The sequence below is a fragment of the Prionailurus bengalensis genome, chromosome B4 (assembly GCF_016509475.1).
Source record: "Prionailurus bengalensis isolate Pbe53 chromosome B4, Fcat_Pben_1.1_paternal_pri, whole genome shotgun sequence".
Lineage (NCBI taxonomy): Eukaryota > Metazoa > Chordata > Mammalia > Carnivora > Felidae > Prionailurus > Prionailurus bengalensis.
In genome coordinates, this window is record NC_057358.1 from 55,030,075 (window position 1) to 55,055,018 (window position 24,944).

General features: G+C 39.4%; 1 protein-coding gene across 1 annotated transcript; it reads right to left on the reverse strand.

Annotated features, from left to right (window-relative positions):
• Nucleotides 1–1,183: 1,183 nt before the first annotated feature.
• On the reverse strand, nt 1,184–22,990 carry LDHB (lactate dehydrogenase B). Its single transcript, XM_043564509.1, has 8 exons — nt 22,787–22,990; nt 19,585–19,719; nt 12,041–12,158; nt 10,636–10,809; nt 8,808–8,981; nt 4,703–4,820; nt 3,135–3,258; nt 1,184–1,548 (listed from the first exon to the last, which is right to left on the reverse strand). Exons 2-8 carry the CDS (start codon nt 19,711–19,713, stop codon nt 1,381–1,383), a joined length of 1,005 nt encoding a protein of 334 aa, XP_043420444.1. The 5' UTR covers nt 19,714–19,719; nt 22,787–22,990; the 3' UTR covers nt 1,184–1,380.
• Between the last annotated feature and the right edge of the window lie 1,954 nt (nt 22,991–24,944).

Here is a 24,944-nt window from a genome sequence, read left to right on the forward strand (position 1 = left end):
TCCAGAATGGGGGAGGTTTGTTTTGGTTCCCCACGAATCTGTTAAAGATAACAATGTCTTTCCCCTTCCTGAAGCACAGGTGGTACCACAAGACCTAACTAAAGGTAGGTGTGTGTGTGAATCCTTTGATCTCCCTACAATGCTCTTGTGTGTCCCCTTGCTCTATTAAATCAGAGGACTAAGGTCCAGATCTTGCAGAGAATGGTTATGCAGCTGCTGTGGGTCAACCTCTGCTTGGAGCACCCCCTCCCCCCCCCCCCCCCCCCCCCCCCCCCGCCACCAATAGTAAGTCACCCTGAATAAAACTGTATAAAGTCACCACCTTCGTTTTCTGGTCTCAAAGTATCTTCTCAGTTTGGGGAATACTTTACTGTCTCTCCCCCACCTTCTAACACCTTTCTTCTTACATCTGTATGATCATTATACCAAGATTGACTCACTTTGGAAATGTGACTGGCAAAGGAAATTAACACCTTGTCTACCTTTCTGTAATACAGAATACCTTCATAACATGCTGGAATATTAAATGTGAGAATGATTTTGAAATTATTTTATAAACCCTAAAGATATAAAAATGTAACAGTAACTAGTATTTACTGCAGTATAGTACACTGTGATCAGGGAGGGATTAAGAAGCTACAATACGTGGGTTGAATCCCAACTCTTTGCTACTTAGTAGCTGAGCGCCCATCTGTGTACCGATATTTCAGTTTCCTCATTTATACAATGAGGATCCAGATACTTTAGAGCAGTGATTTTGTGCTCCCCAGGGGACATTTAGCATGTCTGCAGACATTTGGGTTTGACACAACTAGGGGGAGGGATGGGTTACCAGCATCTCATAGGCAAATGCTAGGGATGCTGTTAACCATCATACAATGCACAGCAGTCCAGAATCATCTATCCAGGAAATCACTATACCTTCCTCTCAATTTTGTTGTAAACTTAAAATTGCTCTAAAAAAATTATGTCTCTAAAAATAAAAGGGTAATCATATTCTTAAGATGACAGTAACAAAATCATGTCATATATTGTAACAAAGAGCATGCTGTTTGGAGGAACAAATGTAGAAAATGGAGTGAGATGATCAAATTTAGGAAATTTTATGAGGGGGGAAGAATTATTTGAAATATTGACTGAAATCTTTCAGAAGTCACTAAAGAAATAATCCCAGAAACAGAAGCACACTAAGATAATTTTATTTGTTCAAGGGCTCATATTGCAAGCACTAAACCAAGCATGGGCTTTGATTCTGTGAGCCCAGATTCACATATTTAGCAGGATAAAAGCAAACTGTGATCCATGTATACGGATGAAAAACTAAAGGCTCACAGTTAATCACATTGTAGTTTTAAATTTCTATAGCTTAGAAGCCAGAAGTCACAGGTCTTTTAGGTCTTTCTGGATGTCCCACAAAGTATCGGCACTTTTCTTGAGCTGAGCCACCTCATCATCCTTCAGCTTCTGGTTGATAACACTGGTTAATCCCCTAGCGTTCAGGATGCATGGAAGGCTCAGGAAGACTTCATTCTCAATCCCATACATTCCCTGCCAGAACAAGAGAAATACAGACTAAGAAATGAAACCACAGATAAGAATGATCACAGATCCTATGTTTAAACAGAAAGAAATGTAGGAATTAAGATAAACACAAATTCATCCTTTAATTTTCAACACTTACAGGCCTATATTTTCTAAATACTTAAATTTTGAATTTGATTTTATACAAAGAATATACAAAATAAAGGATAAAACTAGAAATTTCTAAGAAAGTAGTAAGTACTTTATTACATTTATTGACACATCCCTCTCTGCTTAGATATACTTTAATAAAATTTCATATATGTCTTCACATTAAATTGCACTCTAATGTGTTTCTTAATGGGCTGCTTTTCATGAAATCCTAAATTTTTAAAAATTATTTAGTTCAGGAATTTCAGATGATAGCTGACCAAGAATAAGTAATTGGAAGTAATTGGAAGCCACTTAATTCCAATAAGTAATTGGAAGCCACTCAGAGGCAAGATTTCTGCAACATCCAAGAGTTGCTGAAAAAATAGTACAATTTCCAAAATACTTTATCAGTTTCTATAAAGCAATCAATTTATTCACAGGGTTAATTTAACCATATAACTAACTGGATTATTTAATTATATCAAACAAGTTACTTTTATATATATTTTTAAACTTTTTAAAAAGTTTATTTATTTAATCTCTACACCCAACGTGGGGTTCGAACTCACAATCCTAAGATCAAGAGTCACATGCTCTCCCAACTGAGCCAGCCAGGTGCTCCTATTTTTTAAACTTTTAATTCCAAAATTTTTGTATATACAGGGTACTTGGGTGGCTCAGTCAGTTAAGCATCTGATCTTGATTTTGGCTCCAGGTCATGATCTCACAGTTTGTGAGATTGAAACTTGTGTTGGGCTCTGTGCTGGTGGCATGGAGCCTGCTTGGGGTTCTCCCTCCTCTTTCTGCCCCTCCTCCACTCACACTCTCTCTTTCTCTCTCTCAAAATAAATAAATATTTAAAAAATAAATAAAAACACATTTTTGAACATACATCAAAATAGAGATAAACAAATTCCAAACATGCACTCCAAGTCTGAATGGAGTTATCAAATTTTTGCCATACTTATTTTAAGTTTTGCTATAGTATTTAAAAAAACCACAAACACCTGATACCACACTTTACCACTAAATACTTCTATATCTTTCTTTTGCATATTTCGTTTAATCTACTGCATTTTCCTCTTATGTTTTCACCCCTGCCACTAACTTGTGGAAAATGAATCAGTTAAGTCACACAATGTTTTAATACAATCTTAATTTTATTGAAAAATAATCATTTTCTACTGAGGTATATCATAGCTTTTAAACTGAACTAAATTTGCTAAGGTATCAGATACTGCAAAGGCAATCTATAGATTAATATGTCAACTTGAGCTATTATACATTTTGAGAATGTGTCAAAAAAGATTCACAGTTAATATTTAATAACAAGGGGAAAAAAGAAATTTCCATAAAACTTTTGAGATTCAGAAAAAATCAGACTATCTTGTCCTTCTTTAAATAAATCTATTCATAGAATATAATACTAAAAATATTATATTTGTTACAGTTTCTCTTACCTTCACCATTGTTGACACTGGATGAATCCTGGATAGATTTTTCAACATGGATTCAATGAGATCAGCCACACTTAATCCAATAGCCCAGTTGGTATATCCTTTTAGCTTGATGACTTCATAGGCACTAAGGAAAGAAAGAATCATAAAGAGATCATTGAAATCAGACTTAATAATTACTGAAACTGGACTCTGGATTTGGCTTCTGCTCTGTCTCTTATTAACTGTGCAATCTTCAGTAAACCTTTCTTATCTCAGTGTCCTCTTCTATAAAATGAAGATAACAATGGTATCTATTTTACAAGTCTGTTAAATGACTTAACATACATGTAAAAATGTTTAAAGTTATAAACACTACCTAGAAGGCTCTTATATGAATGTTTTGATAAATTTAAACAGCTTATTATATGCATGAATATTTACAAAGTCACAGTGGTAAAAATATTTTTTCCAACAAGTTTTCATATTCATAAACATAAATATTCCCAAAGTTATTAAGGAAATCAGGAAACAATGAAAATAAAAGGACCTTCATATTCCAAGGACAAAATATACCTTGATTTTGAGGTCCCACTTACTGTCACCTAGAATACTATGACTAACTAAGGTAACAGCACAGTGAAGACAATACCTTGCTTGGCAATTTTCTGAGCTTAAAATTTACACCTTGAAACCCACAATGGCTCTGGTCATGGTGTAGCAGGAGTAACCAAGATTAGAATTTAGGAAACTGGCATTTAATGCAATCACTGGCTAGGAGACCTTGTGCAAGTTATATTACTAGGGTGAGTCCCAGTTTTCTCATTTGTAAAATAAAGGGATTACGTTAACTGAAATGCTAAGTTTTAAATAATCTATTCACAGTTTTAAATAATCTTTTCCTCAAAAAAAAAATCATTACGTTTAAACTAAGCAAAACAATTCCATGTTTGAGAAAGTCTTGTAGCAATTCTCTGCAAATAATAACAGCCAACATTTATTAAATGCTCACCAGTGTTATGTATGTGTTTGTGACTCAATTTTTATAATAATTCTATTACCATATGACTTTACAGGGGACAAAACTGAGATTTAACTTCAAAGTTAAATGGCTTCTGCAAGACTGTAGTTAGTGCCAGTGTCGTGATTTGAATCCAAGCCCATAATCCTTTACTCTATTCCAGAATGAAACCTTATTTTATAAGCATGAAGGTCACAGAAGGGAAGATGGTTAGTTTAAAAAAAAAAAAAGAGAGAGAGATATTAAAGAGGGAGACCTCTTTAGTTAAGTGTGGAAAGGTAAATACAGCACAGCTTTCATACTTTTAGCAATCAATCAGAAAGCATTCATTTTAGGCAATGACGAGACAGTGTCCAGGTTCTAGGTTAAGTCAACGTTATTTATCGATAAGAGACAATTGGGAAGCCTTTCTCCCTTCTCACTTGTTAATTCCGCATTTTGCTCCTGTTCCCTATATAACAGAATTTCTCCAGAAAAATATTTGCTTTCCCTAGGGGGACTTATATGGCAGCTTAATTTTATCTGAATAAAGATGAAACTAACCATTTTAAATCAACCCCTCCCTACTTACCTTTCAACCACCATCTTATGCACTTCCTTCCAATTTTCACTGTCATTGTCTGTTCCCATTTCCGGGTTCAGTTCCTGCAGAGAAACGCCTGCCACATTCACTCCACTCCAAACAGCCACTGGAGAAAAAGGATAAACATTTCATAGATTTCTGACACTATTTTAAAACCTATTTTCTTCTCTTAGCTCAGATTTCACCTCAGAGGCAACTTAGTGAATTCCCCCTGAAACTGCTCCCAAGACAAATGGCCCAGTAAACTTTCCCCCAAAGGCAGACATGTGCTTTCAAACAGCCACACATTTGACATTTTAACTTTCAACCATTTTGGTGCAACACAGAATTATTGTGTCATTACTTACAGAGAATATGAAACTCCTTGCCTCCCTCTAGGTTTGTGAAATCACAATGGGTTTCAGTTCAGGACTACCCTAAACTTTAGATTTGAGAAACTGTTAACTTCCTACTTATTTTTCTTACATAATAAACCTCTTTCTTCTGGAGCAAAGTTTAAAAAAAATCCTATGATAAGGTCCAAATATACTCTAATTATCTCTTTTCATGTCCCAACTTTAGTCCATCCCTTGAACGAAACTCCATGTAACCACAGTGAATTTTTCTGGTCCTAACTGGATCAAATAGTTCCAGGAATGCCTCCAGAGGCACAGCAAAGGTCTATCAGTGACTGACTACATCTTTTGGAGGGCTTGATGCGTAAGAACACCCTTACCTGCGCCAGCCTTACCTTTACCCAGCCAAAAGTATATATTATATTAAAGAGGCAGATGTACAAAAATGAATGAGGACGTGTTCTGTGCTGTTGACAAGCTCAGAATTTACTGGGAGAAGCAGGTAAAGGAAAGTAAAGCAATGGGATGAGCTATCACGGAAGTATGGAGAAAGGATAATAAAACGTAAGAGTCTGCTTTAATTTAAGGGTAAAGGGTGTCAGAAAGGGCTGCAAAGGGATGCCTGGGTGGCTGTTGGTTGAGCATCCGACTCTGGCTCATCTCGTGGTTCGTGAGTTTGAGCCCCACATCTGGCTCTCTGCTGTCAGTGTAGAGCCCACTTCGGATCGTCTGTCCCCCTCTCTCTCTGCCCCTCCCCTGCTCAAAAATAAACATTAAAAAAAGGGGGCTACAAAAAATAAGCATTTGAAGAGGAGCTTGAGAAATAAGTATGGTTCCTCAGGGACCTTTGGAGGAGAGCACTGTAAACTCAGGAAATATGAGCAAAAGCATGGGTGAAGTCTAGTATGGCTAAAACTAGCTATGAAGGGCAAAGCTACCCATGCCCAAACAAGACTCCCTTTTAAGTCCACCACTTCTGTGAACTCAGGCTAATTCTTGGGAAAACTAAGGTACTCTCATGGCTTTTGATGAAACTATGAAATCTACATAATCAATGTCAGGGTTGTACACAATACAGGTCCAATGTGGAAATAGAAAAAAAAAAGCGTTTCAGAAAAAATGACAGTGATGAGTGAATAGAAGACTGGATAGGAGTCAGAAGACATGATTCTACTTTTGGATATGCCACTAACTGCTGAAGGATCTTTAATAAGCCACTACTCCTGCTTTGCCTTATCTTCTTCATTATGATGCAAGCCTTAAACTGTAGGACACATACTATCACTTCTAGATGTGTGGTTCTAATAACCACACAGTATAATAACTAGCATTGATTGAATTTTCACTGTACACTAGAGAGTTTTTTATATAGGCTGTAAATTCAAGCAAATCCTTGGATATTAGGAACTCTCAAATGAAGTGGTACAAGGTGCCTGAATAATAATTAGCATGATTATATAAAAAAGCACAAATACAATAGTCACAAGTCCAAATTCTTACACCAAAGCAAATGCTTAACTAAAATCACATTATACTCTCACTAAATTCAAAAGAAAATTTATACCTTAACCTTTTAGGGAGAAAATAGTTCCTTGCAAATAGGACAGATATGAATGTAGTAAAATAAAGACGATCATCAGTATTAAAGTATTGTGGACAATTACAGTTTTACACCATTAGCCTACACAATGTATTTTAGTTTAATAGGCTTAAAAGTTATAAGATAAAATCAGAATTGTTCATAAGTGTTTTTACATCAAATGGTTTGGAATAGAAATATCGATTCATTTAAAAATGTTTTAAGTTTATTTTTAAATTTTATTTTAATATTTTTTAAATTTTTTTTTTTTCAACGTTTATTTATTTTTGGGACAGAGAGAGACAGAGCATGAACGGGGGAGGGGCAGAGAGAGAGGGAGACACAGAATCGGAAACAGGCTCCAGGCTCCGAGCCATCAGCCCAGAGCCTGACGCGGGGCTCAAACTCACGGACCGCGAGATCGTGACCTGGCTGAAGTCGGACGCTTAACCGACTGCGCCACCCAGGCGCCCCTATTTTTTAAATTTTTAATTAAAAATTTTTTTAAAGTTTATTTACTTTGAGAGAGACAGAGAAAGTGAGCAGGGGAGGAGGGGCAGAGAGAGAGAGAGAGAGAGAGAGAGCAGGCTCTGCACTGTCAGCACAGAGTCTAACGTGGGGCTCAAACTCACGGACCATGAGATCATGACCTGAGCTGAACCAAGAGTCGGACACTCAACCAACTGAGCCACCCAGGCACCCCTATTTTTAAATTTTAGATATATGTGTGTATATATACACATATATACATACCTATGTATGTACGTATGTATATATGTGTATATACACACATGTATATGCCATATACATATATACATAGATACGTGTGTATATACACACACACACACACACACACACATATATATATATATATATATATATATATATATATATATGGTAGGCACCACACCCAGAGTGGAGCTCAATGCAGGGCTTGAACTCAGGTCTCATGACCCTGAGATCAAGAGTTGGATGCTCTTCCGACTGAACCAGCCCTATTTATTTAATATTTCTGTATCCCATGGAACAGAATTATTAACTTAAATGAAAGGAGAAATATTAACTTAAAGAAATGTTTTTTTAACTGTTTCAAAAAAAGCATTATAAAAGAATTGGAGTGCAATATAACTTTAATGTCGGTCTTTTTATAATGATTAATTTATGTCCAACAATTCTTTTTAAATTCCTAAAAACATATTTGAGATATTTACCAAATGATCTTTTCCTACTTAAATGACAGTTATTAATGACTTATTAAAAATCAGATTTCATTTTTTTTCCTCATTTCTTTTTTTTCAAGTAGTCTCCATGCCTACTGTGGAGCTTGAACTCACGACCCCAGGGTCAAGATCAAGAGTTGGATGCTCTACCGACAAAGTCAACCAGGTGCCCCCAAATCAGGTTTAATTTAAAGCAAGATTTATTTTACACTATAGAATAGCACACTGGTTATGTAAAAGCTTTTGTTACCCATTTATTCCCCCTTCAATAAAAATAATGGATATAACACCTCTGTCCACTGATAGGACCTAGAAGCAGAGACATACCAGGATCATGAGCAAACCTAGGAGATCTTGGTTTCTAAACACCATTCCTCCTCGAAGGAAACACGGCACGTGCAGGGAACAGGGAGGTATAGCACCAATAAGTATAACACCAATGTGGTGTACTTTACTGTCCCAGACACAAAGAAGTGCTCAAAAAATGCTGGGATATGTCAAAAAGACACAGGAGCCAGTTTGAAGAGCCTGTTACTTGCCTAATCTGGGACAATTTCTGCATTACGATGACAGCAAGAGAACATTTGTGGAATAAAATAAAGAAATATGAGTTCACATCTATATAAGTAAATGAATACATAACTGGGGAAGATAAAGCTCTCTTTTACAGTAGAACATAATAAATAGAGAAGGAATGATTGAATATTGTGTCTGACAACTATAGTAACAATTTATTTAATAAAGAATTATCAATGAATATTAAACTTAGCAGGCAAAAAACTGATGAGGAATGTATACATATTTACTTAGTCACTATCAAAATATTCTCCCACAAATTACTTATTTGTAACATGAAGTATGTGAAAATAATAGAAAAATTAAACTGAAAAACAAAAAATTCAGAATGGCAAGAATAATACCATAAGTACACATAAGAATATTATGGATTTTTTCTTTACCACTTGAGTCGCCATGTTCTCCCAAAATCCATCCATGGCAGCTGCTGGGATGAATGCCAAGTTTTTCAGCCATAAGATAACGAAATCTAGCAGAATCCAGATTACACCCGCTTCCAATCACACGGTGTTTGGGCAGTCCACTTAGCTTCCAGGTAACATATGTAAGAATATCCACTAAAAGGTTTAAAAAAATATGTGACTAAATCAAAACTGATTTCAACTGCTACATCAATTATGGGGAGGAGCTTCCTCCTCCCCAACTTTTCCAGCCTTCAACTGAGATGCAGCCAGAAAGATGTGAACACTGACTTTACAGAGTTTGGGGATAATGGAGGTAAGAGAGATCCAGATCGTCCCATAAATTTCTTCCGATTGTAATGTTCCATGACAGTAATAAATGTCATCGTAACCCAAAAACCATCGGTTACTAAATTACTAAGACACACTACTACATATTTTCCTGGGCACAAAATACTAATCAGTAAGCAATTGTGATAATACAAGGATTTACATTTTGTAGTATTTAATGAAAGGACGTCTAGGATAGAACTTCTATCCTGATGTGGCACAGCCCTGAGACTTTGTAGAGTAAAACTTGCTGGTCTAGACAGGATCACAGCACTTACAGGCTAAGCTGTCAAAAGGATAAAATGTGCACACAAGGAAGGCAAGAGGTTAATGTTGCAATCTCCACCTCCACACATATATAGACCTTGGTTATGATATTTTAAGGTCATTTTGGATGGGATATTATAAACTCTTCCTTGGCAACTTTGATTGGGTGGGAGTAACTCTCTGGAGAGTTAAGACTTTGAAGCTATACCTGGAAAGTTGTATAACCAGTTAATAATGTCTGCGTTAGGCACAGGATACAGCAACTTCCTGAGTGCCAGCTATCTGCTACTCCTGTTCCAAGCCTATCTGCCACTATGTACTTGCAACAAGTTTCATATATAAGAGTGAGCTATTTAGTAACCCCCATCCAGGATTGCCGACAATAATACTAATAGAATCTCTATCCTTGCTGATTCCCAAGTCTCAATATTCCCCAAGCCATAAGGATTCTCCTGGTTCTTATTCACAATCTTTCTCAACGTGAAGTGTCAGAAACCATTGGTTTTATCATTTTATCAATGTATCTACTATGCTCACCAATAAACAGTATGTTTGATGGCAAATTATAGACACAAGTGTGAAACAGAGAGTGGCTTCTGACTATTGAGATGAAATAATGCAATTCTTTCTAACCAGAAGTTTTAGTCCTCTCTAACCAGAAGTTTTAATGTTTATTTTGCAAATGTTGATTTAACGAAAAAAGCAAGTAACATTTGGCATTAGCATGTATTTGTCCATCAAGATAGTCTATTTCTATCTTTAAAATTAGACTGACTAATGGCTTTTAAGCTACTCTCAAATTCAATGCCACTAGAACACACTTTTTGGCCAGCAGAAGGTCAAATATGCTAAAATGTTTCTTACAAATAGAAGCCACCTTTCAATGTTTCATTACAAATCCCAGGATAATCTTCCTAGAAAATTTAAAAAGCTTCTAGACTCTGCAACAAACTCTGATGAAAGAAACAGATGCAACTGTTTTATACAGAACTCTTCTCACAGTTTTAAACATTTGGCCTCAGACTCTGCCATTTGTTTTGAAAACACTAGTCTTTTGTGGTCAATAACAGAAGACACAAGTTTACTTCAAGAATTGATTCTGCTAGTCAAATACTAGAACATATTTTTTTAAGCCAAAAAACAAAATAAAACAAAACCCCAAAACATTTAACTTAACAGGAATGAACCTGAAGACATCACTGTAATAAAATACCTGGATTGGAGACCACAATTATGATACAATCAGGACTGTACTTGACTATCTGAGGAATAATGAATTTGAAGACGTTAACATTCCTCTGCACCAGGTTGAGCCGGCTCTCCCCCTCCTGCTGGCGGACTCCTGCGGTTACCACCACAATCTTAGAATTGGCAGTCACAGAGTAATCTTGAAGAAGAGGAGGAAAAAGAGAAGGTACTTTAAATACAACTCTGCATCAAAATACATCATGTATGAGATACTCTAGAAACTGAACATACAGAAGCTTCTAGAACTTATGTAAGAATTACGTATGCAAGAATTCAATATTATAAGGATTTGAAGTCCGATGCTCAAGAGAAATGACTTCTTCCTCTTTGAGCTACATAGAAGCAATCCAACTGGCTTGGAGAATGGACCGGGGAAATAAAGAAGGCCTTAAATTATGTTTCTGGCTAACAAATTCAAAATGCTGTTGACTTTAGAGAATATTAGATTGCTAGTAATTTGATAAAACAGGAACAGTGAGTCCAAAGTTCAACAGGCAGCCCTCCAACAAAAAAAGGGACTTAAGGATACTTCTAGGTTTGTAATGTTAATCCAATCTATGAAGGGGAAGGAAGGCAGAGAAACTAATTTGTTGTTGGCTGGGAACTAATTACTAATACTCAATATTTTGAGGAAGCCTATTCACTTTTAGCAGCTGTGTTTCTCTGGAGAATATTTTCTTCCTCAAGGAAGTGTGCCACACTTCCCAAAATGTAGACATTTTGACCTGATTGTGATCATTAGATTCAATAGCTATGGTTGAGTCACATCATAAACTGTATTGCTATGTGACTTTTGATGATTATTAATATTTTTATCAGTTTCTTCTTACAACAAGAAGGTAATAAGATCTATCTCTCATAGGCTGGTTGGGAAAATGAGGTAAAATGTGATATTCAAAAAATTCAAAATTCAAAATTCACAGTACCCAGACACTAGTAATTCAATGAAGAGCAGCTATGAGTAAGAGATTATTTTGAGGCCCACATTTCTTCTTTAGATACTGCTATGGTGGCAATATCACTGCATACATGTGTTAACCCAGAACAGGGACACAATATGAATTTTATTTTGCTTCTTCAAAGCACTCCAATTACTCTGTGCACATATTTTTGGGGGTCTAAAACATTCTTGTTCTCAGATACACATAAAAAGCATTATGATACAATTTCCTAAAATGTTATGCATCAGATGTGTGGAAATCATGTGGGAAGAATTCATAGAGGTAATACTTGCGTTTGTCCTTGAGGATGAATTGAACTGAGAAGGAAAGAAAAACCACCAACGCTAGATTCACCAGGATAGAAGAGTAATTTTATATTAGAGTAAGGGCATCTATTATTAGATCACTTTGGGCATGAAATGCAACTACCTTTATCTGCCACAATTTTAGGTGTCTGAAGAAATAAGCTCCCATGTTGCAGATCCATCATTTCTCCTTTGAGTTTATCTTCCAAAACATCCACAAGGGCAAGTTCATCAGCCAGAGACTAGAAACACAAGAACAGGTGTTATAACCCTAAGCCATTTGAGGGCACCTCAGCTGAAGCGCAACAGGGACCTTTTAAATGGCTAAGTACCAAGTGTCTAAAAACCCTGAGAATTCTACCATGGAGTTAGGTGTGCTCTTTAAACTGCATGAAAAAGTCTTGAATTATGATTATTAAGATTTAAAACATTGATTTTTCTAAATTTTACCTTCTAGTACTCAACTAGGATTCAATTACCATGATACAAATCACTTTAAGAATATGTAGACAAAGATTTCTCATGAAACCAACAGTTAAACAGTAGTCTTAGAATATACAAGACTTCCCATTAATGAGGGTTGGTGAAGATTCACCCAGACCCAGAAGCAACCCTGGGCAGTGTCCATCACTAAAGTCACCTCCAGTTTGGAGGGTTTTTCAGAGGAAAAATTTGGTTCAAACCATCAATAATTTGAGCATAGAGTAGAATTTGAAGCCCTGGTTGGAGCCTGAACTCCCCAGGTTGTCTTGAACTGACCTGTCATGATGGGGAAAGGAAGAGGCATCCTATGGATGGGAGGGTCCAGGAGGAGCAGATTCTCCTGTGATCAACCCAAACTTCCCCACTCTCTAAGCTCTCTTGTTTTCTATTCCAATTGTCATCCTCTGCTACTCATTCAAAATAAAAGTCTAAGTCAACAAATATACTATCTAATCTTGATCCAGTGTCATAATTTTATATTCCATAAAACGTTTTATATGTAACATGTTTTATGTTTACATGTTCTCTATATCTTTACATGAAGAATGGGAGAAACAAAGCCTTGGGTTATCCTTTTATCAATCACGTATGATATTTACTTTAGTAAGAACTTGATCTCTTCTTGGAAATGTAAGGAGGGGGGAGGTTGTTAGTCTAGATGTATCCAAACAACCTTTCAGCTTTCAAATTTGTGAAACCTTTGTAAAAAGTAGTTATCCCTCCCACCAAAATTAACTAGAGTCCTTGCCTTTACTGTCTTCAGGGCTGTTAGCAAAAGAATTAGCTTAATATGATATATCAAGACTGAAGCCCACTTAAAAATGCAGATACTGCTTCTAAGGATAGTGTCATCAGATATACAGGAGAGGGGTGTTGATAGTGAAAAGGGTAGGTAATTGGGTTCAGAAAGCACTTTGAAGGGAAAGGTAGAGTAGTCCAAGGTGGAACTCAGGGAGTCTGGAGGGCTGGCCAGCAGAGGGAGAAAGCAGTAAGAAAACTTGACCTCCTTTAGTTTACCAGTCAAAGCAGGTCCTGCTCCCTGTAGAAGCCAACAAATGAGCACCGTGCAGTCTCTAGAATCCCAGTGGCTTGCTAGCCTCAAGAAGTGAGTTATAATAGGCTTGCTTGTGAGGGTTTCTGAGACTTGAACCTCCCAATGTGTTAATTCCAAGCAACAGATTGACTTGCAAATTTATGAAGTAACCATTTTGTGAATTGGGGATTACTGAGTAACTATATTCTCATTTCCACATCTATCAAATACTGGCATTGATTGGTAGCAAGTTTTATTTAAAAATAGGTTTTGATACTTTTTAAATGGTTTTGTTCCTCTGCAGCCTCTGACAAGATCCCACAAACCCTCATTTGTGTTTTTTAAACCTTAAATCAATACATTATAAATTAATAATAGCCATAATATTCTGTCAAAGTACTAAGCACTCGGAATATCACTTTTATTTTAGTAACACCACATGTGTGCTGCTAAAGTCAGCATGGCAAAACAATTTCGGGCTTAAGTGGAAAAGGATGTCACAGGATCTCAGATCCTGTCTTTTGTTTCAGCCAGTGGGTGTAGAGAACTGGCTGAGAAGCTCATCCTCAGCTGGCAAGGAAGGAAGAGATGCAACACTTGAAAAAAATAATCGCAGCACTGAATTTAGCTGCATCTGCACGACTGAATATCCTCCGAGTGTGGGGGTAGGCAAAACAGAAGATATGTGACTAAGTACCAACACTTGTTGGACTGAAATAAATCTCCTTCTGTGTTCATACACAGGTTTCCCCCGCTATCATAAAGTAGAATGTTCTATCAACACTTTTGTAAGCAGAAACGGCATAAAACAGAAGCAATTACCATTAACTTATATGGGAAAATTTTGAGAATTCTCAAATCCCAAAATAGCCTCTCTTAGGCTTTTATGATACCTCAGGACTTATATGGGAAAATTTTGAGAATTCTCAAATCCCAAAATAGCCTCTCTTAGGCTTTTATGATACCTCAGGACACATTTTTCTCAGATGCACAGAATTCAATTTAGGTACAGCATAGATGCTCAGTTCAAAGCTGAGCAGCTTGAGGCTGAGATGCTGAGTGGGTGTGGTTCCCAGAGAAGGAGCTTGGTGGGGCCACTCACTGCTTGGGGTGTGTGCTGCCTCTGTAACAAAATAAACTCTGACTGCTTTTTGCTTTTTTACCTTTTTGAGGTAAAAGGGTTTCCCTCTTGGGATTTCGTTTGGTTAGCGAAAACAGCTACTAATGGAGGTCTTTCAGTAAAAGCAAAATGGCGGAACAGGAGCTTTCAAAAAGCAGGGAATAACCTGTAATATAAAGCCTATGAATTCACTTAAGCTGTTAACATATTTTAAACAGTTTGAAATAGCAAGGCTTAATTGCGAAAGCAGTAATCTTATTAAGGGAACAGGTCAGGTAGAAGGCAAGAACATCACTGATGAATCTGACCCTTTGTTTAACATACAACAAAAATACCTTTTAATCTAAAGTCCTGTGTGGACCAGAGGTGGCCATATTTACCTCTTGACCTTCTTAGCCAATAAATTACTTGCCATCAATGCCTTGGTATTTGATGGTTGCATTTTTACATTCAAGTGCTTAATCTGCATGAAATTTTGTGGAAGAAAAAGGTATAACTTTTTCCAAATAATGAACTAAATGGACAAGCACCATTTATTCAGTAATTCATGGAATGCTACTTATATTATATTAGTAAATACTGCTTGGGCCTTTTTCTGGGCTTTCAGTCTATGTTATTCATCGGTCTGTTCTTATACAAGTACCAAATTTTAATGATGTCCTACTTTTAAGTCAAGTCCTGTTCTCTTAAAACTACTTCACAATAGGCCTGTAATTGCATTGCTCCTAGGAGACTTCTCAGGCCGTAGCTGTACCACCAGCACACGGCTAGCTGACTGTAAGTGAGGATAGATACTCCACGGCAGCTCAACACTGAGGCTAAGGGTTTATGATAACCTTGCATTGAATGAAAGTTCTGCAAGACCCTGACAACATGATGCAGTTAATATTCACAGCCTCCCCTTGGCAGCTAACATGGAGAGCCTGTGATTGGCAGTAGGGCAGGAGTTCTATTTGGCAATAGAAGCCATGGAAAAGGAAAAGCTATGATCGAAACTTGACAAAATGTAAGTGATTACTAGGAATAGCAGAAACATTTATTTTTGTGTAAACATACTGATTACTAAATGTGCCAGACATTATTCTACTAATCAGGAACACAGTAATGAACAAATTCAGCAAAGTCGCTTCTCTCATGGAATATCTCAGGGAACAGGAAGTAAGCAAATAATTTGAGATGATTTCTAACAGAGGGTGAAGTTCTATAAAGACCATAAGGCAGGGATGCTTGGGTGGCTCTTTCAGCTCAGGTCATGATCTCACAGTGAGATCCAGCCTCACTCCACGATGGTGGGAAGCCTGCTCTGAATTCTCTCTGCCCCTCCCCTGTTCAAGCTTGCAGGCGCTCTCATGTTTCTCTCTCTCTCTCAAAATAAATAAAACAAATAAAAACATTTAAAAAAGACCATAAGGAAGGGTGATGTTAAAGTTTCTGCGAAGAGGGGGGCACCTGGGTGGCTCAGTCAGTTAAGTGTCCAACTTCAGCTCACGTCATGATCTCACAGCTTGTGGGTTCGAGCCCCACGCCAGGCTCTGTGCTGACAGCTCAGAGCCTAGAGCCTGCTTCAGATTCTGTGTCTCCCTTTTTCTCTGTCCATCCCCCATGCACACTCTGTCTCTCAAAAATAAACAAATGTTAAAAAAAATTTACTGTAGTTGATGAATTAGGATCATTATTTAAAAATAAATGAGTAAAATAAAGTTTCTGGGAAGGAAGTTAACTTGATATTGGATAGTCAGGGACTGCCTACCTACAAAGGCATATCAAAAAGGAAGAAGTCAACATTGATGGTCTAGGGTAGAACATTCCAGCTGACAGAAAATGGAAGGAAAAGGTTTTTTCTCTCTCTCTCTCTTTTTTAATGTTCATTTATTTTTGAGAGAGAGAGAGTGGGGAAAGGACAGAGAGAGAGGGAGACACAGGATCCAAAGCAGGCTCTAGGCTCTGAGCTGCCAGCATAGATAGAGCCCAATGTGGGGCTCAAACTCACAAACTATGAGATCACGACCTATGCAGAAGTCGGACATCTAACCAACTGAGCCACCCAGGCACTCCTGGAAAAGGGTTTTTTAGAAATGAGCATGGTATTTTGGAGAAAGATGACAGATGGTAAATGATAAACTCAGAGATGGGAAAAGTGTTGCTAACACTGTGTGAATGGTACCCCCTGGAGGTGTGTGTGCTCTCCACCAACTTGCTCTGTGAAGTTTCAGATTTTGAGAACTGTATCCTATGTCCTGTGAAGCTACTGGAAAGTTCAAGTACAGGAGCTACAATTTTTATCAAAGCTTACTACATTTAATATAAAGGCAATGAAGATGGGGAAAGTGAGCAAAAGAAGCAAAAAATAACTTGAGTTTTTGGTGGTAATGGGACACTGTACCAGGGAGCCTCAGTTGCCTTCTCAGGCCTAGCAAAGGTGTGGGCCTCCTCACCTCTCTATCTCTGATGCCGCAGCTTGGCTCACTTCCTGGGGAGAAAGCAATGCGTATTCTCTGTAAAGCACACCAGTCCAGTGATGGACTCAAAACCGGATCAGGAACTTACTATCTCTGTGTGATCTTAACCAAGTGGCTTACCTTTCTAGTTTGTTTCTTTCCAACTGTAATACAGAGATGGCAATGCCCCACCAGCTTTTGAGGAGTAAATGAAGTCATATATGAACCCCTGACAGAGTAGGCACCATTCTTTTCATCTATTAAATCAGTGGCACTTATAATCCTTACCAACTATGAATCCTAATTCTGAAGCACTTTAATCCTCACCCACTAAAATAAGATTTAAACATTTTTAATTAGTAAAATGGTCTCTGAATAAAGGCAGCCACTCCTTCATAGCATTGAAATTAGAAGACTCCTACTGTGTTAGCAGCTGGGGCTGTTCTCCCATGCACTAGAACTGGGCTAAAGTGTTACATAACTGCAAACAGTCACAAGCTATTGACTGAAGGGGATTTTAAGTTTGCAATGAAAACCAGAGGTACTTTTCATGGAATGATGGCTCAGATGCTGTTTCCCAAAAGATCCAAATTTTGCGATCAGCAGGAGGAAAGAAACATCTTTAGCTCGTATTTTACTAACACCTTTATGTTCTTAACTGCCTACATACTAGCACAGAATAAAAAGAAACTGGAGGTGCTATGGTCAAGAGTCCAGAGCCCGCGTTGAAAATACATCTCTACTGGGGCAACTTGCGTTCTCTCAGGCGGTGCACCATGTGACTCTGATCTCCGTGTCGAGGGTTCAAGCCCCACGTTGAGGGTAGAGTTTACTTAAATTAAAAAACAAAACACAAACACACCTCTACCCTTCGGCTCTGTGACAGCGGGCAGGCTGCTTGATCTCTTTAAAAAAATTTTTTTTTCCACATTTTTATTTATTTTTTGGGACAGAGAGAGACAGAGCATGAACGGGGGAGGGGCAGAGAGAGAGGGAGACACAGAATCAGAAACAGGCTCCAGGCTCCGGGCCATCAGCCCAGAGACCGACCTGGGGCTCGAACTCCCGGACCGCGAGATCGTGACCTGGCTGAAGTCGGACGCCTAACCGACTGCGCCACCCAGGCGCCCCATGCTTGATCTCTTTATACCTCAGCCGCCTCATCTGAAAATAGGATATGAACACCTCCCATTGTGAGGCTGTTGTTTAAAATGAGGGGTTTTATGAAAATACTTTCAATATGGTACATATTCGATAAATGTTTTAAAAGACAGGTAAGCTGGAATATTTTTCATTTTAACTGGCATGAACAGTGAGCACTAAACTGTGATTGCTTCAATTCCCTGCAATTTGGGAAGCAGCCATCCTAATAACAGGCACCAAGTCAATACTACCTAGAAAAGTATAAAAGCAGAAAACCTTCATTGGTGTGTACTACATATTTTACTTGTTTTCTTTGATAATGCATACAATTGTTCCTTGAGGATTTAAGCTTTGCAACAGAAACATACTTGGCTAGGGTTGTTCGGGCAGCCTTCAGATATAACACAAAGGGACAGTGTACTCTACTGAAAGCAAAGCAGCATTTTTTAGGGAGGGCAGGGTTCCTACATTTAAGGCAGCCTTCAGAAAGCTCAAGGAATCAATCCAGTGAGGTGAATAAGAAAAGACCGCTTTCCTCAAAAGTCCTTGGAGACTAAAAAAAGCAATGGCCTGACCTACCTGGAGTATATATACGGGAAGCCAGACGTCTATGGAGGTATATAGGGAAAAGTCTGCAGGGGTGGAAGGTGCTAACAGTATGACATCAGTGTTAAATCTCCTGATGCCGATAACCGTATTGATTATGCGAGAATTTATGTCCTATTAGGAAATGTACTCTGAAGGGCTTAGAAGGTTATTTCTATAACCTCACCAAGTCCCGTGCAGATTATTTATTAATTATGTAGGGTAAAGGGACCTCTGCAATGGAGAAATCTTGTACTCATCACTTCAAACCAGGGCATCTTGGGCACTACCAGTAATAAGACTAGCTGATCGTCACGTGCTGATGTGTGTGATGCCCCAAGAAGAAGATGACGTCACCTAATAACCCCAAAATTTAACCTGAACCTAATTACAAGGAAACATCAGACCAACATAAACTGATGGGCATTCTACAAAACTGACTTGCACTCTACAAAATTGTCAGTGATAAGACAGACAAAGAAAGCTGAGTAACAGTTCCAAACTAAAGAAGAGTGAAGAGACATGTCAAGTATATAAAATATATGATTTGGGATTGGGGTGAAAACAACTGTAAGAAGCTATAAAACAGTTGGGAGAATTTTAACTCCAAATACTATGCAGTAGATAACAGTATTGTATCAATGTTAACATCCCTGAGTATAGTAATTCTATGGTGGTCACATAAGGAAAGCATTCTCAGTAAATGCATGTTCATGTATTTAAAGGTGAAGTGTCATAAGGTCTATAACTTATTTAAAATTGTTCAGGAAAAAAAATCTTTTAAAAGATACAATAAAATCATGAAGTGCCTAAAGAGACTGTATACACAAGCTGAAATTATCATGCATGGTGTTCTTGAAATGTACCTTTCCCAGAATGCTGATGGCACATGCCATACCAACTTGTCCAACACCCACTACAGTGATCTTATTGTTTGGGACGGCTGCCTCTTCTTTTGCCACTGGTGCAATCAGTTTTTCCTTAAGACTTGCCATTGTGCCCTGTAAGAAAAGAATCAAAACATTATACATACACCCACATGTGAAACCCAGATGGGAATAATCCATAAAATGTTACTGTTGCAATTCTGAACTATGGCATGGTTGAAAACTACCCTAATGACATTCTCCAACACAAAATCTATTTAAAGAACCATGTAGCCTGCTTAATAGAGAATTTCATTAAAACAAAAATTTCCACGAAGCCATAAGAATTTGGGTGCTTCTCTTCAGCCTGTGATTCTGTGCTAGTATTTAACAAGTTGCAACAATTTTGTCTTGTGGCTGTTCATTTATTGGCTGAAAGACATGAATATTTACATTTAGATTAGCCTACTTGTTTCCATTCCCCTCATAAAGAATTTATATGTAACTATGTAAACTGAATTAGGGTCCCATATTAACCCATATGTAAGCTTGGTCTAAAAGAATTAATGGCCAGTCATGAATATAATTCCTACTGCTAATGGTTATTATCACTCTTTGAAGATAGAGAATGGTTCTTCTACTTTAAGCCTCATTTAAGCCTGTTACAGTGTACTGGACATCCATACAGTGATAGGAAAAGGGTGATGAATGTTTACGTAAAATCTTCAGAAATATTACTCTCAATTCCGCTTAGTGCACCTTGGAAGCTAACTGGAAGGCAGGTACACGCTTAATACATTTTCCTTCCAGGGAGTCACATTAGGAGACTATCAGCCTTTGAATTGTAATTTTGTTCCAGTCATTAAAAAAAAAGAAAGAAAGAAAAAGAAAGGAAAATCTGTTGGAAAACTCCATCTGGTAACAGCAAATTTATCTGTGACGTCAGATAATCAGGGGCATTTTCTGGATAACTAAAATGGCAAAAGTTACTGAAATAAACTTCAGTAATTGTTTGCCAATTCTGTGGCAACTTAGGACACAAAATATTCTGCCCTGACTTCTTAAAGAGAGAGAGTACAGGTCTCAACAAAGCCCTTTCTTCAGTGCAACAATCCCTTATAATAGTAACCCATTATTATTTTAGTTTTCTCTTTACTTTTTATGCTAGATTGTCAGGTCCACTGTACCTATTTAACTATTTCAAACCGTGCCCTGCTTTCCAGTCTCCTTTTTTGTTTCACATCTGCAGTGGACTAAGGAACAACACCTCATTTAGTAACTGTATATGTTAAGTAACTGAGTTGGTAAGGCTCTAAGTTGGTATAAAGTACTTGAATTTGGAAGATAACTATGTGACAACTATTTTGTTCTATAGCTATTTTTCCTGCCCAAAATATTGTACCCCATCTGTAGGAACTACATTTAGTGATTATTTTGCAGTTTTCTCACCAGTGCTAAAGAAAAAATAGTCAACCTAGTGCAATTGTCTCCACAAATTGCACTTTGTCTTACAAAGAAATCCACACACGTCCTGCATTTTGAGCAGAATCTGATGAATACCACATCTTTTCTTGTTGAACACAGACACAAAATACTCATGTTTTCTCCGTTACATCTAGCTGGTTTAAGATCCTTGTATATAGAATCCAGTAAGGGTGGAAAGGAAAAGCCCAGAAACGGTTGCTATATACAGATTAGTTGTTCAGACAAACCTTCTAAATTAATTTTGGAAACTTCAGAAACTACAGTTTAGAGACTGAAGCCAGTACATATTTTCTTTCAGATCTTGCTGGAGAAAAGTGCTTTAAAATTTTTTCCTTAATAGGAGTTATAAGAAATTAGAAGAAAATGTTCTCTATTATATATGCAGGTCTGTGCCAAGATCTGAGTGGTGGCTGCAAGGAAAAAGAATGATAAACAGGGTTGGGGTGCCTGGGTGGCTCAGTCGGTTAAGCCTGGGACTTCAGCTCAGGCCATGATCTCGTGGGCTTGTGGGTTCAGCCCCACGTGGGGCTCTGGAGCCTGGAGCCTGCTTCAGATTCTGTCTCCCTCTCTCTCTGCTCCTCCCCTGCTCATGCTCTCTCTCTCTCAAAAATAAATAAACATTAAAAAATTTTAAATAATAATAAAAAACAGAATGGTAAAGGGTAACAGTCGCTGACTCTTCGTCCTTTCCATCCCAACCTCGGGTCCAGCGCCTCCGCTGGTGGACATCCTTCCCACCCCCACCTCCTCCCGGCGCATATAAATCATTAGAAATGAGCCAATGAACCACAGCTTTAGGTTCAGGTAAAAAGGTCCTTTTTGGAGTCCACCCCTCCATTTTGGCCGGTTAAAAAGCCATGTTTTGCCATATAATTCCTCCACTAGACAAGTCCCAGCCCGCCCGCTCGCCCCCGCCAGCTCTCCCGGGGCCCTAATTGCAGCTTGCGTCGCTTGCCGCCCACAGGCCACCTCTTCCTCCCCGCGCGGGCCCCCGGAGAGCAGCAGGTCACAAGGGAAGGCGGCAAACACAGATCTCCCAGGAGGTCTCTAGGGAAAATTCCAGCCCTTCCTTACTCTCAACACCCAAAGCTGGCCAAGTAAACAAAGCACCCGAAGCATGCAGAAAGGAGGCCAGAAGAAGAGAATAGGCCTGCATCGCCAAGAAGGCCTGGATCTGTGGCCGGGTGACAACTGGAGCGCAGGGCCAATCCTTCACCCCCGTCCCCGCAAAAGCAGGGGCATTTGTCCATTACCGTGCTGGTAGATTCCAATACCCAGGCTGGAGATCAGCCAGCCCTCACTGTTGTCGGGTTCCCTCTCCCGCCCCTAGTTCCTCAAGCACGTGTCCGGGCTCCGGCCAGCAGCAGGCACTGGGGGTGATGCGGCCGCCATAAACCGGTCAAGGGCAAGCTGCAAATGCAACAAGTCTCTGCCCTGATACAGCGCAGGCTGGAGGCGAGCTCTGCGGCGGTGAGGACAAGGCCTGGGGCTCTGGCAGCCCCTTCGCTCTGCCTTCCCGTTCCCCAGCGAAGGGCACGGCCTGCCGCCCCCGCGCCCTGGGGTTGAGCAAGGCCCAGGCCGGATGCTCAGGGCGAAAGGCCCCAGAAAGCGGCAGTCCTTCTTGGTCCCTCTCCCTAGTGTCGCTACGCAAGGACTCCCCTGCACGCCCCACCCGGTGTCCCTGAGCGAGGACTCGGGGTCCTGGGCTGAAACCTACCAGAGAGAAACGGCTGTAAGTGTCGCGTGAAGAAGACACCGTCAGAGGCAAGCGTCTCCTCCGGCCCAGGATCTGCAAGGAGAGAGGAGGAGGCGGGGCCCACACGCCCCACAGCCTCTTAGCTTCCTCTATTGTGATTGGAAACCCGATCGCCGCCTACCCCTCCCCTCGGCTCGCTCAATCCCCTTCAAGGACAAGGGCTCCAGTGTGCTCACGCTCTCTCCCTCCCCACGTGAGGAGGTCACCTTCCGATGGCAAGGGCGGCCTCTGCTCTTTGCAGCCTCACAGTTTACGGACTCTTCAACACAGAAGCCCCGTTATTCCTGCAACTTGCCCATCTTTGGCTGTTCTGGACTCTCATGCTCTCGTTTGGATGCATTTAGTGCAAATAGAAATAAACTTTAGAGGACCGCCGTTCTTAGCCAAGACGTTGGCGGCACGTTCCCCTGGAATAGTATTGGTGCTTCCGAATGTTTTTCAAAAATAAAACTGAAAAAAAGAAAAGAGAGAGAAAGAAAGCCTGCATTTTCAATTTTCAGCTTTCTTGGTGATGAAGTTCATTTGCTACAACAATGACTACCCCCCACCCCCACCCCCACCCCCACCCCCACCCCTCATCCCCAAGCCCCCAGTCTTAATTCAGGAAATATCCTTCCATTTCCTACTAGTTGGCTGACAAGGTCTGTAAGGCCTGGTGCCTGCCTTCTGAAGTTCCTCTAGAAATGTACATCCTCTCAAGGGCAGCTTTGCCCTCAAGGAAAGATAACGGGGTACCATGCTTTTTCTCTGTTAGTCCCTGAGCAACTGCCAAGGCGAGTGTTATTATTCATCTTTATGTCTTTAACACCCAGCTCAGTGCCTAGTACAATAGTGTTGGTGAACGAATGAATGAATAAGCAGTTGAAGGCATCCTGAAGATTTAGCTTCAGTTGTGTGTGTGTGTGTGTGTGTGTGTGTGTGTGTTTTAAAATGCTTTCAGGTTTAGCAAACACCCTGTACGTGAAGGGAAGTTTTTTGTGTTTGTTTTTATGTAAATGATCATGAATCCAATTACTGCTTGCATTTCATTTTGTGCCAGGCATTGAAGGTACAAAGATGAATATAACACCACGCCCCCCTGAGATGCTCCCAGTTCAAAGGAGACAAGTAGGCAAATTCTTTCAATTAGACTACAATGTGATTGGTTAAAGTACAATAAAAAAGTCAAAGACAGAGGCCACTAAGAAAGGGGTCTGTCCAGATGAACTGAAAAATTTCCAACTTTCCAGGATTATAGCAACCAGTTCCTGGTCCAGTTAGAAATTCAAACTTGGGTGGGGCGCCTGGGTGGCGCAGTCGGTTAAGCATCCGACTTCAGCCAGGTCACGATCTCGCGGTCTGTGAGTTCGAGCCCCGCGTCAGGCTCTGGGCTGATGGCTCAGAGCCTGGAGCCTGTTTCCGATTCTGTGTCTCCCTCTCTCTCTGCCCCTCGCCCGTTCATGCTCTGTCTCTCTCTGTCCCAAAAATAAATAAACGTTGAAAAAAAAATTAAAAAAAAAAAGAAATTCAAACTTGGGTAATGAAGGAGAAGAAGAGTTTGGTGGATAATCTCAAAAGTATTCCATTCACCTTGAATCCAAGTTTGAAGCAAGACTTGAAAATCATCCTAGAAAGACTTCTTTCTCACCTACTTTCTGAAACAATCTACATGTCCTGTAGACTTCTAAATAGCTCCCTATTTTCTCTCCTTCTTGCCATCTCTATTACTGTGTGTGTCTTTGGGTGAAGGGAAAGGGGGACAGAAAAAATAAGAAGAGGTCTCTATATTTTTCCTCTAGCCTCATCTTCATACCCTCACAATCAGTCATTTAATCTGATTGATCAAAGTGAGTTCACCAGTATGCAACTCTGGATACCAGGACAGCACGTAGTACCAGTCTTAAAGATTTTTGAGAATTATATAGCTAGATAACTTATTTTTAAAGTGTGAAGTGTGAGGGACGCCTGGGTGACTCAGTGAGTTAAGTGTCTGACTTTGCCTCAGGTCATGATCTCATGGTTCATGGGTTCCAGCCTCAGGTCTGGCTCTGTGCTGACAGCTCAGAGCCTGGAGCCTGCTTCAGATTCTATGTCTCCATCTCTGTCTCTCTGCCCCTCTCTTACTTGTGCTCTGACTCTG

What these genes read in the sequence shown, in the direction of transcription:
- LDHB (XM_043564509.1), bottom strand. Translation starts at nt 19,713, where the DNA reads ATGGCAAGTCTTAAGGAAAAACTGATTGCACCAGTGGCAAAAGAAGAG. An exon ending in TAAAATTGTGGCAGATAAAG is followed by an intron (nt 10,810 to 12,040) that starts GTAGTTGCATTT and finishes CTCTTCTTCAAG; the next exon opens with ATTACTCTGTGACTGCCAAT. An exon ending in CATAAGATGGTGGTTGAAAG is followed by an intron (nt 3,259 to 4,702) that starts GTAAGTAGGGAG and finishes TTCTTTCCTTAG; the next exon opens with TGCCTATGAAGTCATCAAGC.